The sequence below is a fragment of the Arvicanthis niloticus genome, chromosome 2 (assembly GCF_011762505.2).
Source record: "Arvicanthis niloticus isolate mArvNil1 chromosome 2, mArvNil1.pat.X, whole genome shotgun sequence".
Taxonomy (NCBI): Eukaryota; Metazoa; Chordata; class Mammalia; order Rodentia; family Muridae; genus Arvicanthis; species Arvicanthis niloticus.
Window position 1 is genome coordinate 1,945,196 of NC_047659.1, and position 16,433 is coordinate 1,961,628.

The 16,433-nt window shown below is 41.5% G+C and overlaps 1 protein-coding gene across 1 annotated transcript in view; it reads left to right on the forward strand.

Annotated features, from left to right (window-relative positions):
* Positions 1 to 257: 257 nt before the first annotated feature.
* LOC117702776 (disks large homolog 5-like) overlaps positions 258 to 16,433 on the forward strand; it is a 33,663-nt gene continuing 17,487 nt past the window's right edge. Inside the window, exons 1-4 of the mRNA XM_076928201.1 lie at positions 258 to 413; positions 2,321 to 2,483; positions 3,636 to 3,767; positions 4,451 to 4,637. Of these exons, the coding sequence (XP_076784316.1) occupies positions 296 to 413; positions 2,321 to 2,483; positions 3,636 to 3,767; positions 4,451 to 4,637 (600 nt within the window). The 5' untranslated portion in view covers positions 258 to 295. The remainder of the gene's footprint in view (positions 414 to 2,320; positions 2,484 to 3,635; positions 3,768 to 4,450; positions 4,638 to 16,433) is intronic.

The following is a 16,433-nucleotide window of genomic DNA, read 5'->3' on the forward strand; positions in this document are numbered from 1 at the left end:
TGCCTTGTAATGAAGCAGAGAGAAATCTCTAGCTTTGAAGGGAAAGTTGCCAAGGTGTATCCTCTGAGTCAAAAGAGAAACTCCAGGAAAGGGCACCTCAGAAACTGGTCAATGTGGGGCAAGCTGGTCAGCAGGTAGGTCATGGCAGTTTCCAGTGACATCATCAGTAGTCACTTCCCTGGACAATCTCTTGTATCCAGGAGAACCCGAGAATCTTCTGTGATGTCACCAGTGTTGTGGTGACACCAACTGCCTGTGGGGAATTCTTTCAGAGCCTCTGGGTTCACAAGCAGTCATGCTGTCCATGCTGCTCAGGCTGTTTCATAGGGACAGTACAATACAACCAGAGACCAGACCTAGGCAGAAGGCATTCTGTAAAGCAGGAAGAAGGAGATGGCCCTGGGGAAGACACAGTGAGTCCTGGGCAGTGCATGGGGAAGCTTCCTGGAGGAGGGGCGCTTGAGCAGGTCCTTACAGGAGAAGGGCTTAGCATCTGGAGTCTCAACATTTCTCAATGGTAGACCCAGAGTCCAGAATTTCTGATGATTACTTTGGCAGAGATCCAGGAATTGACAAGCCTTCAGTTGCTTTGCTGAGAGATCTGAATTTCCTGCTGAGTGGCAAAGGATGCCAGGAGAAAGTTCTGTGAGAATAACAAAGCCTTGCTCTCAGGATAGAGTGCTGAAGCATTTCATCCTCAATAGGTTCCTGTAGGTTACATGAATATGTGATGCCAAGAACAGAGAGGGATAATCCCCTTGTCAAGTATCAAGGTCTCAGAGACTTTGGTCTGGAACACACATGATGTGGGCTGAATTACAGTCTGGGATAAGTGTAGTAGTGTGTGGTATCTCATCATGCATTTAAGAAGCCAGGATAGCCAGATTACCTTACATGGATAGCTGGTTTTCAAAACATCAGAAATCCTTAGAATTGACATGACAAACACTTCAGTATTAATGTTCATTTTCATTAGAGACCTGTCTGCTCCGGACAGCTTCCTATGTTAAATTCTAAGAAGAAATTGAGCATCCTTGGAGTTACTCCAGTTGTGGTGAGACAGCCACTAGGCAAGAATTGCCACTTTCCTTCTACAGACAAATTACTGTCCAGAAAAGGACACACTTGCAGAATAGTCGACTGATTATATCTGCCTAGACAGAGTAATCAGCCCTTAATAATTCTGCAGCACTAAGGTCTGTCAGAAGATCCTGGACCAGAAGGCAGAAGAACAGATGCTCCAACATTTTGAAGTAGAGCGAGTGTCCAGGTGTTCAGAGGTCTCTATAAATTGGCTAAGTTTTAGAAGCTATGCTTTGTGCTTCCCACAATTATAGTCAACTCAGTCATTCTGGATTTCTGACGGGGTTGAAAACTTATAGCTATTTACCTTGAGAGAAAAGATCTGAGTGTATGGTCGTCAGCTGACATTCATCCTAAAGCCAGGTTCAGAACTAAATGTTTTAGTTAGGAGAGATGACAGAGGTGCTGGTAGGTCAACAAAAGGATGGACTGGGTATTAGGACTATCTTGTACCTCACTGGTACAAATTGGCATAATTATGCTCTAATTGTATTTTGAGAGAAAAGTTTCCTTTTAACAGGAAGGGTGATGTGTAGGAGGAGCTAAGGTGGGAGGAGAAGAAGAAGGAGAGGAGAAGCTAGGTGATGAAAGAGAGATAGAGGGGGGAGACAGGGAAGCAGATGTTCATGAATCTCCACCAGTCAAAGATAGTAGATATATCTAGGTTGGGTAGTGGGTTATACCTCTGATTGAACAATACCAAACTCATAAAGCCTATGATTAACATTTTTTTAAAAAATGTATAAATGCAAAAAGGAAAAGGGGGCATGGGATAGGGGTTTTCTAAGGGGGGGGAATAGGGAAAGGGGGTGGCATCTGAAGTGTAAATGAAAGATCTAAAAAAAAGTGTAAAAAAAAAAGAAGCAAGGATAGGTGTTGGCTTGTGGGAGATGTTTCGTGCTGGTGTTTATAGTCAATCTTTTTTGTGCTAAACAGTACAGACTACATCTTCAGATATAAACTGACAATGCCCTCAATTTCTTCTTGACTGGGAAAGCTTAAGCACTTCAGGGTTAATGGGACTGCAGTAGGGACTGAGCCCTATGTTTAGTGATGGTGGTTGGGAGCAGGGACATAGGTCAGGAGTCCAGCTTGAAGATAGCTTTCCTGCTCTTTCAGGAATTCACTGTGTCTCTAGAATTCCCTCTTCCTCAGGCTTCTCTGTGGGAGTAAGTATGGTTTCTCCTTTCCCTGTCGTATTTTCCCTACAAGTTTCCTTGCGTTTCTCTACCTGAAGGGTCTGTTGGGAAAGAGTCCTCCCAAGCCTACACCATCAGTGAGCAGGAGCAGAGAATGAAGAGGTTGGAGAAGCTCAAAAGGGACCTTGAAAGAATGAAGAACGAGAGAGACGAACTCCGGGGAATCCTGGCACATTATATTAACAAGGATTTGAACAAGAGGTAATTATTATGCCCAGTTCTCAGCTGACTATCTTGGGCCATCTCTGTTGACCCTAGATTTCCACATATCACAGGAGGCTACAACTCCAGGCTATCCTCATGTCCAAATGCATTTTGCTGATTGGATATTCGACACAGAACTTGAAGTTCAGATAGGAGTGAGATGGGGTCACAAGCTCTTTTGATTCCTCTAAAAGAAAACTATAGCCTGTGGCATGAATCACTCAGGAAATAGCAGTATTAGTGTGTGAGCTCTTATCATGCATTTTTAAGATGCCTGGACTGGTATTGCTTTGTGGGAGATGCTAGCTGCTGTGTGTTTATGGTGAATCATTTTTGTAATTTTCTGGAGCTGCTTTGGGTCCATTTAGTCCTGTTAACAACTGGGAGGACCTGATTCTATTTGCTGCCCCTCAGTGTGAGTGGATTTCTGGCAAGTCATCACTGCTTTTTTCATATTCTGTTCAGTTTACACTGAGATAATGTCACATCACTGTATGTACTTGACATTGTGATAGTGTATGTGTGTATGTGTGTGTGTGTGTGTGTGTGTGTGTGTGTTTATGTATGTCTCTGTGTGTGTATTCCACTTAAGATCCAGGGAGTCTGTGTAGTGTGATGGGGCTGGAGACTTTACCTGACTGACTTTTTAGGTAATGACAGTGATGAGGCCATGGAGGGTCACTTGTAGCATCACAGCACATGATCTCTGTGTGCACCTCTGATTGACATTAGAAAATCCGGATATAGGCAGTAAACCCTTTTCCCTGTAAATACTGAAGTGTGGAATTTATATAGTGATAGAACCAAGGATTGAGAAAACCTTGTCTACAAGGTGAAGAAGTGTCATCACAGGTTTAATTTGGACTCAGGACTGTGGCATAGGCTCCTGGAAAGTTCTTGGAGACCTAATCTATTCCTTCAAGACCACTCATGGAGCCAAAGCAGGTCAGCTCCCATTTTTTAGTTCCCTAGCTCTACTGTGGCCAGATCAAGTGTAACAAGTTTAATAAGCACCAAGACTACCCAGTACAAAGGCATTAGGTTGTGGCATATATGGGCTGGGGTAGTTCACAATTCAACTTGAATTGATGTAATCCTTGAATCCTTAGTTCAGGGATTATTTGCGCCTCGGGCCACACCCTTCCACAGGTTCAACTTTGAGACGATCATGCTGGAGATGCAACATGACCAGGTGACTCGCGATCTCAAAAACATTCCGCAGCAGATCAGTGAGGCCTTGTATAAGTGCCAGGAGTTGACTAAAAATAATCAACTTTACAGGTGAGTGACTAACACTGTTGTTTCCCCAGCACTAGGCACAGAATGTGTCTGCCCATCATTTTCTTTAAAACAAAGTGAGGACTCTGGTTCTATACTGTTTGCCTCTCAACAGGAAGCTTCCTCCCTCAAAGAAAGGCTCTAGGATTGTGATCTTTTGAAATCATTTTGATCAAGTGTTATGAGTCTGTGAGCCCCTCCATTCATTTTCCTTCCCAAGTCAGTATCCTCTAAATAGAAAAGGTGTGCACCTTGATGGAGACATCAATCAACCTTGAGTCTCTGGGGCACTGAAAACACATTTACAGATCTGGTTTGCATGAGACACATAGAATGATGTGTATCTGTTGGGTCTTCTCTCTTCTAGAGAAGCTTTGCCTTGTCTCTACCTAGAGGTGGTTCTCTAATACCAAAGACGTATATGCAATCATGGGTCCCATGTCCTCTTCTGGGAGATACATGAGTCCCTGTTGGTGTCAGGGTTTTCAGAAGTACCTTGAGTCTTCCGGAATGTTGCTGTCTTCTGGATTTGACCTTCCTATATGTGAGGTCCCATGGCTACTCTGGTCTGTAGTCTGGGGCTGTCTGGGGATCAGGGCCCATGATGAGAAGGGATGGTACTTGGAGAAGTGGGAGGAAGATGGATGGTGCCTGGGAATAATCACCATTTCTTCTTTGTGGTTCAGCATCAGGAACTGTCACCTACTGACAGAGTCTCTTCATATGAAGAGTGAAGTAAAAATGCTCTGGAATGAAAACAGGCAGCTGCTTAAGGAGCAGATTACACTGGAAGTGTGTTCTAAGGAAACAAGGAGGCTATGTGTGGAAGCCAGCATGAAGATCTATGACAAATTTTCCAAGCATATCCAACAGGTAAGATGCATGGAGGATGCTTAGGAGCAGGTTGCCCTCATGTCTAACCATAAATAATGTCAAGCCCAGATAACCATCCTATACCTTGTCCAGGCACTCTCCTAATTCTTATCCAGTTGTTCTGTGATCATTTACAAGACTTTCTGTGGAGTTAGGCTCTCTCAAAAACTGGATGATTGGCAATCACACCCTCCTGGTCAACTACAAGCTGAATTTCATTAAGATAGATGGGGTAAACACACATTACACACCTACATGCCATTGTACTAGAGGGGTTCTATGTGGCTGCCTCCTTTGCAGTAGCACAGAACATTGAGTGATGAAGTCAGGGCCTGTAGCTAGTTTGCTTTGGACCCATGGCTCCAGCTGCATATGTAGGGGAAGATGGCCTATTCAGACGTAGGTGGGAGAGGAGGTCCTTGGTCCAATGAAGGCTAGATGCCCCAGTCTAGGGGGGAATTCAAGGGCATGTAGGTGTATGGGGGGGGTCAGTGGTGGTACATCCTCATTGAAGGAGGGGGATGGGATAGGGAGTTTCTGGGTGGGGAAGATGAGGAATGGGGATAACATCTGAAATGTAATAAAATATCTAACAAAAATTATTTAAGAAAAAAAGGTGGGGGTAGAGGTCTTGTGTCTTTTCTCTTCCTCAACCCTGCATTGCAACATGTCTCCTAACTGAGCCTAGACCTTGGTTCATACTGACAGCGCCTGACAGATAGCTCATCCATCAGTCCTGGTTTCTGTCATTGTTGCTAGAGTTCTTTCCTGTAGCTTGTATTCAGGAGCTGACTGGATGAACAGGGATGTTTGAAAGACTTCTCTCAGGCTGAGAGTTGGGGTGAGAGATGTGAGGCTTCAAGAAAAAGATTTCTCAAACTCTCTCAACCTAGTCTGCAGAAGTTACTAAGTTTTATTTAGTCCCCACGGGATGGATTACAGAGTCCTGGGTCTCACATGAAACATCAGATATTCACAGTCTACATTCAGTGGTTCCTCCTGCATTTTGGTCTCCTTACTGTTTCCTGCTCACTTATGATTTCTGGCATGTGTGTGTGGGGAGGGGGGAGTCATATGCATGTCTGTGACAATATGTATATAGATGTGCCTGTTGAGAGGCCAGTTAATTACATGTGGTTTTGATCAGTCTTTCTGTTTTGATTAAGCTGTCTGACCAGCATCTTTGAATCTTCTGTCACCTCCCAGGCAGAGCTCCTCGAATTGCTTTGTCTCAAGTAACTGCTACAAGCTTTCATAACTCACAGAGAGGAAGAACATATTTATATGTTTCATTGTTTTGAGTTTTCTTGTTGCTGTTGTAAGAAAACAATTTCTTAACTTAGAAGAAGCTATTGCTGTCTGCTCCGTGTGTCAGATACACAACGTGGCCCACTATGCCATCTTATGAGCTTTCTTGTCATTCAGCTCAAATCAGCAGGGAAAGGAGGAGGGTGTTTGTTTGCCAGGATGGGTCTTACCCAAGACACAAAGGCTCCACATAACCCACAGTTGAGTTAATCAAACCTTTATCAAACAAACAGAACCCATGTTGCCAACACTTAAAAGTCAATAATTTCACATTTAGCCTAGCCCACCCTTCTGAAATCTTACCATGTGACTTCAGGTTCTACTTCCAAGTCCTTCCTTCATTCATTACAATTTCCTAGCCCTAGGTTTGGAGGCCCACCCATGTGAGGAACAACCACAAAGCAGACATGTAACTCTTGTAACCACAGCAGGATATGGGGCACAAAGGGGTGCTCAGCAACAGCTGGCTGCACACATGAGACAAAAGGTGGCCCCAAGGTGGTCCTATTCAAAGGAAACTTATGGACCTGAACACCAGCCTCTTGTTCTAAGATGGGAGTGTGGGGTCACCACAGTGTCAGTGTCAGTTCACTTTGCATCAAGGAAACATGAAACAGAGCAGGAGGTCATCAAGCTGCTACACCTAGCTCAATAGAACAAAAGGAGACAAATAGTGGTGTAAAGTCAGATTGTCAACCATTGGTAGTGGGAAATCTATTTATCACTATTGAAACTGGTTATAGAGGGAAATCTATTTACCCATATTGAAATCACTTGTAAGAAAACCAAACACTTTAGTACATGGAGGTGAGTAGGAGGCTGCTGTGTCAAATCCATGGGCCTAAGAGTCAACAAGGCTGCTTAAGGGTCTGTGTCCACCTCTCTGCTCTTGGTGGATAGTGACTGCCTGCTGGAAGGTCAGGTGGCTCATTGCATCTTCTCAGCATCCTAGTTTGTTTTCCTCATTACCTCCTACCATTTTTTCCAACTTTGCCTAAGCTTGACTCAGTTATCTTTGGCCTTGGAGTTTGTCCTGGGTATAACTCTGTGAAACACTGAGTTGCTTGGTGTTGCATCTGCATCAAGCAGAAGGCCCATACCTATGGTGAGGTGCTACAACAGGGCTGCCTCAGACAGCCCCTTAGGCTCCTGGTAGTCTAAAGCACTCACCCTGTGTTCTGTCTGTAGCACTCTGTAAAGGCTGTCATTCAAAAGTGATTTGGTTTGAGTTAAAATCCTCCTCAAGGAGGGCTGGAAGAAAAGAGGAACTTCAGACATGGCTGATGATATAAAATGGGGCATCCCTGTGAGAAGCAATGTCCAACTCTTCAGAAACTGTATAGTTTCTCTAGTCCCCATTGACCCAGCCACTCCAAAACAAGAAGTAGGTGTTCACAGAGGAAATTATTGCAAATCATGGCTGTAGTGGTACTTCACAGAGTTGCCCTGAAGTAGAAACTATCCAGATGTTCTTCAGTCAAGGAGTGAACAAGTATACTGTAGTCCAGCCCTTCTATGGACTGTTGCCTAGGGTGATCATAGAAACCACCTTTTGGCCTTGAACTAGTCAGACTTATTTTCCACAAAATAACCCAGACAGAAACTCCTTATGTGAAGAAAAGCCTCACTTTGCATCCTGGTTACAGAGATTTCCTAGTTGTCTGGGCTCATAGCTTTGGTTACAAAGCCACACAGGCTGTGGAAAATCGAGGGCCTATAGGAAGATGCTGCTAACTTTAGAGTCCCTGAGAAACAGTGAGCAAGATGCAGGAACTGGCTTGTTCACCCTGATCCCATGTGTCTTTGCTGGGAACCAAGCCGACTGTGCACAGCCTTAGGAACTTCCTAAGCAGGCTTGCATACCAGGCCAAAACTCCATATTTCCATCCTTTGTTTATTAGGGAAAAGCGTTTATTTTATTGAGCTGTCTATAGGCTATGACTACAATGTTCGTGTCCCATTCAAGGTTTTTTTTTCTTTTTCTTTCTTTTTTTTTAAATTTACTCAGATTATGTTTGTGAGTACACTGTCTCTCTCATCAGACACACCAGAAGAGGGCATCTGATTTTACTAAGATGGTTTGTAGGCTACCTTGCGGTTTTGGGGAATTGAACTGAGGACTTCCAAAAGACAAATCAGTGCTCCTAATTGCTGAGATCTCTCTACAGGATTTTGTCATTTCAAGGGTTTATTTCTTATGGCTTTATAGTGTCCTGGATGATCTCTTATATTAACATGAACAGGGAAAGTCAAAATGTCCCTGCAACTGTATGTATGAACATGTGCTTGTGTGTGTTCAGGAATGTGTGTGTCTGTCTTTGAGTGTGATTGTGTGTCTATGTATGTGTTAGTGTGTGTGTGCGTGTGTGTGTGTGTGTGTGTGTGTGTGTGTGTGTGTCCATAGCTGGGCTCAAACAATGCAGGATCATTTTTCTGTCTCTGAGATATGAGGTACTAGGATGGGATAGCAGGAGCCAAGAAGATTTCCTATACCTGTATAACTGTATTTTTGGGTCTCAGGCCTTCCACATGATTCTCTGCCTCAGTCACCTAGGAGCAGCTCAGAAATATTGTTCTGATCTAGTTTAAAAGAAATCCTGTCCTTGATCATCATTCTTGTGATCCACAGAGTTTGTGTCTATTGTGTACTCTTTCTTCCCTTCTGAGCTCTCTGGTATGACCTAAGCCTATTGTCCCTTAAGTCACCCCACAAATAATACCACAGCAACTATAAATATAGCAGGTGTATCCTTTGTCCTTCATGAATATTTGTTTTAAAGTTCAAGGCTTTCCCTTGGGAAGATTTGCATGCAGCACACTCTTGCTGATTATAGTACCTCTTCAGTGAGCATGGATTTCCTGTGAGATGGTTTCTCTGGGGAGTCACAGATGCAGGGGTTCAGGAACCTGAACCAGGCAGGTTCCTGCACTCTAGATATAATAAGAGCCTTCACTTCAGTGGTGGCTAGGTTCCCTAGAAGGCCTCTGTATTGTGTTTGATTCAGACATTTCTACACAGTTATTTTTCAGTATAATATATATGGACCATTGGAGAAATGTGGTGTTTTATTTTAACTCCAGCACAGTGTGTAGTTCACTGTTCACTTTCAAGTCATTTTTTAAATCTGAGAAAAATCCCAGGCCCAGGTGCTCTGTGGCTCTTCTCCTTTGGGGATACAGGGAATCATCTTAGGCTGAAAGGTCATACTGGATTGTCCTGCTCAATAAAGCTGGTGTTTGCTGGATAGCTGACATGGCAGGTCCTCAACAGGCCTTTGTCTCTTCCTCCCCTAGGTCTGAAATAATCCTCCTGAAGCTCAAACAGGCAGACCAGGTCAAGATTTCCCTCAACTCTTCACAAGGAGTGCACATGTTGAAGAGATTATTACCATCGTTGGCAGACTTTGGACAATATGTCCAAGGCCAGTAACAGGCTGTAGGTCTGTGCTGTAAAATCTGCAGCTAAGGAATGCTTCTTAGTTTAATTATAATGTTTTGGATTTGGTTAGAATTTTGATTGCTTTGAGTATATGGTTTCTTTGGTTTTTTTTTTTTTTGAAGTTTTGTTGTTTTTTATTTTTTGTTATGTTATTAATTTGTTGTTTTACTAATTTTATATACTATATATATATTGACTCCCCCACTTTAAGTTGGTATTGAATAAATTTAATGTATTTTCGTGGATAAAAAGGTAATCACCAATTTTTTCCTCATGAGACCTTCTGTATTCACATGTGTTTCACTGTCCTATAACACTGGAAGTATCAGGTAGGAAAGGACATCTTCAAGTAGCATGTGGCTTAGGCTTCATTATTAGTTCCCAGCCAGTCACAGCTACACAGAAAATTGTACTTTTGATATGGATAGTGTGTCAAAATCTGTGGATCTCAACTTCATGATGAAAAATGTATCCATGCTGTATCTTTGTTGTTATAAATTTCACTATTTAAAAATGTACTACTATGTGGATGATTAAGTTGAATAAATTAGAAACACAAGTGTACTTCTCTAATACATCCCAAGAAATAAAAATATTCAATAATGGAGTATAAAAGAAATCAGTAATCATGGAGCTGTATGCCTCTTGTTTTCTTGAAATATAGCATCACTTATGAATTCCCAACAGAGATAATGAATTTCAAGACCCTTTTGGAGATGTTGGTTATTTTTTTTCCAGGTTGGATTTTTTTTATCCTTTGTTTCTTTTATTGTTGTTCTAATGATAATAATGGTTTCTTTTTCTTTTTTTGCTCTTGGTCTGGACAATGTATTTGATGCTTTTATAAAAATTTGTTTTTTATAAAGAAAATTTGGAGGCATTGTTGCTGTTTTTGAGTTATTTCTTTTATATGTATGGGTGTTTTTCCTGCTGTAGGTTTTTGCACTACATGCTTGCAAGTCCCCAGAGGCCAGGCCAGAAGAGGTCAGTGGATTCCACCTGAAACTGAAGTGACAGAGGATTGTTAATCATTGCTCTTTAGGTTCTCTGAGAAACAAATTCTCAAGTGGATAAGCCATCTGTCAAACCACTGCCTGGACTTTTGTCCTTCCTTGAGTGGTGTATTATCTGCACTGGATCACACCCAACCAAAGAGAGAAGATTCTTGAGACCTGTAGGGTCACATTCCTGGGGTAGGCATGCTCAGTGTTTAAACTTTGAGGCCTCCATGTAGGGCATTAGAGTGGCTTCCTGATCATGCCTCTGGATATCTTATTGTTAGGGTTGGAGTTGATCTCTCATGTCTCACTTCCTGCTTGACAATGCAGATTGGGTTTATCAGATGAACTGCAGAATTGAGAACTCTCCTAAAGGTGGTAAATAAATAATGTTGAAGTACCATCAAAACAGTGTTTAGAGTAAGCTCCATACAAACCCAGGGGATGGAGCCTGCAGCAGAGGACACAGGACTGTGGTGGTGAGTATTTCAGTTCAAGACTAGCAAGGGAGAATGATAGTAGATGTTGCCAGGATATTTTTCATGTGGTCTGGAAATTTCATCTGCCATCTTTTAGTTTTGAATTTAGCTTTATTTATAACTTAAAATTGAAAGTAGAATGCAGACATATTTTTCTTTCTTTTTCTATGTATTTTATTGAAAATGTTTTTAATACAATACATTCAGATTATGGTTTCCTCTCCTGCAACTCTTTTAAGATCCTCTCTCCCACTCCTATTGGAATTCACACATTTTCAAATCTCTCCTAGACAACAAATAGCCGTTTAGATAATATTGATCACCCAGCCTGCCTCCATCTTAGTCTTGAAAACCATTTTATAGTGAAGGAAAATTATTTTCATTGCTGGTTAGGATTAAATATATCTCAAGGATTGGGCTATGCTCAACCAATAACCTTAACTCAAATGGTTCTGTACTAGCTGTTTCAGAATGGCAAAAATGCCTTTGTTTATTCTAAAGAAAATCACCAACACCTCTGTTGATGACCACCTGTTATGACCACTTTGTCATGATGCTCACCTTGCAACCATGTTTTGTCTCAAGTGGTTTTCATGATCCACTTGTTATGTTTAGGTTCTGCTTCTGTAACAACACTCATTTGCCTGGAAGTCACTAGGAAGACTATGGTCTAAACATAGGCAGAAACATGGAGCGAGAAACTTAAATAGAACCCGTGGAGAAACATTGCTCACTGGCTTAGTCCTTATGGAACCTACTTTCTTATAATATTCAGAACCAGGCCTTCAGTTGGTAACACCCACAGTGGGCTGGACCCACTCCTAACAATAATTAATCAGGAAATTGTCCAATAAAGTTGCATATAGGCCACTTTTATGGAGGCATTTTCTCAGTTGAGGGTCTCTCTTTTTCAGATTGTTTCTAACTAATGTCAAGTTGATAATAAAGTAGCCAGCATAATTAACAATGATAAATATACCCTGAGAAAGAAATCAAGGAAACAATTGGATTCACACAGCATACAAAAGCAAATGACATTTTGGAGTAAACCTAACCAAGTACATAAAAGACATCGAAAGTCTAAAACACTGAAGAAATTGAAGATGACACTAGAGGGTAGAAAGATTTCACAGATCCACAGACTGGTAAGATTAATATTGTGAAAATGACCAAGCCTAATTGTCGCAGTGCATGTAGATCCGTGCCCTCACATTTGCCCACCATAGGAGATCATATAGCTAAATAGACAGGGTAAACTTCCCTTTACCTTATAAGGTCATGTCCAGCACCACCTGGAATTCCTCCTTGTGCTAATGAGGCATCTTCAGCACACTGGCCCCAGCCAATGATATACACTCAACCTGAAAGCTTTTACTCACCCTCCAAAGGTTTAAATAGCCTTTGATCTCCCCTTAAGTGCACTGTCTCACTGAAGCTGCCCCCCCTAGAGTCTGTTTTAACACTCTCAATGCAGCCTGACATCTCTTTTGTTCTTTCCATCCACCTTGCTTCTCATCTCTAGATCCACTAATTACGATCTGTTGTAGGCTGATCAGGACACTATGGGTAGGTAGTCAGAAACTGAATAGCAGATGTTGTCTTTGGTTGCCTCCCAGGATCTGAAGGTAAGTCCCCATTGCTGAAGATACTACAGATTTTAACATAAGACTTAAAGAATTCAAGCAAGTTCTGACCCAGAGCTTCCACTCTGAGTAGTTTTCACACAACCACTGGGTGAAATGCAAGCTGTAAAGACAGGAAAGCACTCAATACTTCTACCTACAAAGCCAGTGAACAACAACATGGCAAGTTCTCTCCAAAGATGTAAAAGTGGTACTTATATCTTGGGGGTAACCAACAACTGTCTAATTGGACTCAAGGAGTGCTCAACAGGAGGGAAATGACAACTGTCAACCTAGCCAACTGTTTGTGAGTAGTCAGGACATGAGTCTTGGGGAACATGCTACTGCCGCTTTCCTAAACCAGCACAAATTCCAACTGTATTCTGAGTACTTATCCTTCTATCCACAGATAAGTAAGGCTCTCACCCTTTATTAAAGAAGCTTCTTATTGCAGGAGACAAAGACCATACTCATCAAAATGCAGGTAACCACTGACTGTAGGCTGCCCAGCACCATTTGATACATCTACAACACAATCCCTATACATTAGGCTGTGGGGCCATCTCAGAAGTGGGGGCAGAAAGGTTGTAAGAGTCTGAGGACTAGCAAGTCTGCTGTGAGACTTTGTCTTCTTGATATCACAGGGAAGCCACATCCATGATATCTCAACAATATGGCTGCTCAAATGAGACCTGAACAATGATGACATCTGCTGACATGCCAACATGGATGGAGTAGTCTCACATGGCTCCAGATCTAAATAAAGAGCTGTGGGCAATTAACAGCAGGTGAGAGAGATAAAATTAGTGTTCCCCAGCATGAGCCCTCTTACTGGTTATCTATTACACAATAGACATCTCTAATAGAATAACAAAACATCAACAAGTAGACAACAATACATGGACTTATCAGGCTACACTTATGTATTTATTCTAGTGTGTATAACAAGCGTAATTTTTAAAAACAGTGTGTAGTTGATAGTGAGTAGGACACACAGGTGTAGTTGAAGTGAAGAGGAGGGAATGTTATAGATATATTTTAATCAAAAACACAATTCAGAAGGAGACAGGGAGAAAGCTAGAAAGTTAGCTGTGTGCTGGAATTCCATTTACCCCTTCTCCTAATTGGCTAAGAAATGAGCAAGCAGCTTTACATGCCTGTCATCACATCTTCCACACCATGATGACCCAATAGTGAACCAAAATAAGACTTGTCCTAACTTGCTTTTTGTCAGGAATTTGGTTTCAAAAACGAAAATAGTGACTAAGCACAGATCCATCTGACCCTTGTAAGACCCCATCTTACATTGTTATGACTCTAATTTGTCTGTACTAGATAATATTCGAGTGCTGTGCATAGCCAAGGCAACTCTTATGAAAGAAAGCATTTTATCGAGGGCTCGATTACAGTTTCAGGAGTTTAGGACATTATCCTCTTGGTGGATAGTATGTCAATATGTTGCCAGACATTGGAGCACTGGTAGAGAGCTACATTTTGAGCTGTAGGCATAGAGGCAGGTATAGAACTGGGCCTAGCATGAGCTTTTGAAACCTCAAAGTCCATCTTCTAGAAGACCGCACCTCCTAATTCTTTTCAAATACTGCCAATCTCCAGTGACTAATCATTCAAGCATATAAGCCTATGGTGTCCATTCTTATTTAAAGGACTATACAGTCTATTACTAAACAAGGTCACAGATTTAGGAGACTGAGGCTTCAATTCACAAATCAATCAAATCAATCTATTAGAGGGTCATAGTGTTTTCTACACTATGATACTTTGATAGGTTTGACCTTGGGATGAAGAGGAATAGGAAGAACTGGATTTATCTGGGAAGAATAGATTGCTGTGTAGTGTGGGGAATTAGCATGATTGCTTCAGGCATTGGAGTTCTTTTCCCTTGAGGTGCAATCTAAATAATAATTTTTTAAAAAGCTTTCAGAAATCTTGTGTTTTTCAAAACTGGTAAAAGTAATTCACTGTGTTCTTCAGACCCAGTATCAAATGTCAGAGTAGGACAAATGTATCATGACTAATGAGAGGATAATTTCTCTATTTAATGTGTTAATAAAAAGTACATACAGAGGCTAAGGTAAGATGAAGTACAATAAGGGTCATCAAAGATAAATTGTGACCATATGTGTATTTTCATTAAGTGTTTGCCATCATGGCAATTATATAATGGGATCATTCTTTGGGTGTTGTGATCTATACCCTTGGTTGTAAACCACAGGATCTCCAGGCTCTGAGAGACCCTTTCTGGGAAAGGAGCAGCTGAGGTTGGTCCAGTGGAAGCTCCATGTGCAAGGTAGGGAAATGCTAAGGGCTGAGGCAGGAATGGGTTGCTGGGTGAGGCAGCACCTGCATAAAGTCATGGGAAGGTGGAATAAAAGTGTGTTATGGAGGAGAAACTGTGGAGGGGGATAACATTTGAAATATAAAGAAATAAAAAATACAAGAAAACACAAGAGCAAAAGAACCTTAGAGAAATCACAGATGTAGGCAACCCTGTGGATGGACAACCTACAACAGAGATCAGGAGCTAAAGATACAAACAACATCAACAGAATACAAGAGATAGAAACAAGAATCTCAGGCATAGGAGATACCACAGATGATATTGACAAGTCAGTCAAAGAAAATACAAAGTGTAAAATACCTGTAACCCAAAAGATTCAGAAAATTCAGAACACAATGAAAAGATCAAAAATATTAGAATAACAGAAATAGAAGAGGGTGAAGATTACAAGTTCAATGGCACAGAAAACATATTCAACAAAATCATACACTTTGAGCTTCTGCTCAAAGACCATCTGTTGGACTCTAAAGATGCAAAACCAGGGAACACGCTCCCCCAGAGACACTCAAGGACAGGATTCCTTGCAATAATATGAGGTTTATTTATTAATGATAAGACTACCAGATGACAACCAGGATACTAGGGTTCTCTTGCATGCAGGCAAGAAGAACCCCAAATTAAAGCTAAGGGCAGCTTACATACTATTTTGCAAAATTTATGAGGGTAGTTATACAATTATTCCTAAACAATAACCATAAAGGCCAAACTCCAACAGCCATTCCCAGGCATGGTTTCTGTTCCCAGGCCTGGTTTCTAAGTAACTCAAAATTTCACCTTATCTTTTTACAACAAAAAAGGTCAGTTTAAGTAGCTTCTGTTTATCCAGGTTTACTGTGTTATGGGCCCATAAACTCCTATCTTGGGTCTTTTTTTCCTGGAATGTTTGTTTGAGTCTTTGGAATGTGCTCTTCCTGGGATGTGCCTCTGGGGCAGCTAATATTTGACTCAAACTTAAGAATTTTTTAATTTTAAGTTCAAGCTGAGATCTGAAATTACATTCTTACACATCCTTGTGCTGTACAAGGCTTTACCTTACCTTTCTTCACTGCCTGCCTTGCTTGTTCACTTTTCCTTCCATCTTGAATGCCTCTCTCATTGTGTTCCCATCCTTGAGTCTGTTAGTCCACTGTTGCCCCAACTACCTCCTTTCTCTTTCTCAAACCATTCTTGATTACTGGAAGACCATGGTGACAACTCCCTCTGCCCTTTGCCCAGTTCTTCCTCAGTGCACAGCCTCAGTTGGGCTTTGCATCAAGGTAAGGGAAGAGAAGATGGAGAAGCAGATTTGTCTCCATTTCCTCTTCTCTTTAACAAAAGTCTGTCATGTGTTTAACCATAGCTCTGAGTCATGCAGTCATTTCTCCATATGTTTATAGACACTTACAGACAAACAGTCATTGGCTACTATCTCTAAGGGATGCGGAAGGATTTGCATCAGTATGCTGAATATATACCCACATTTCAAACGCTTTCAAAGCAGCAAAATGAAGCTGATAGAAAGTTCAAACTTGGTGTGAAATTAAATGTAGATTCCCCATTTCCTGTTTTCTGTTTTCTTGCACTTTGATTACAGATATTTGTCTTCCAAGTA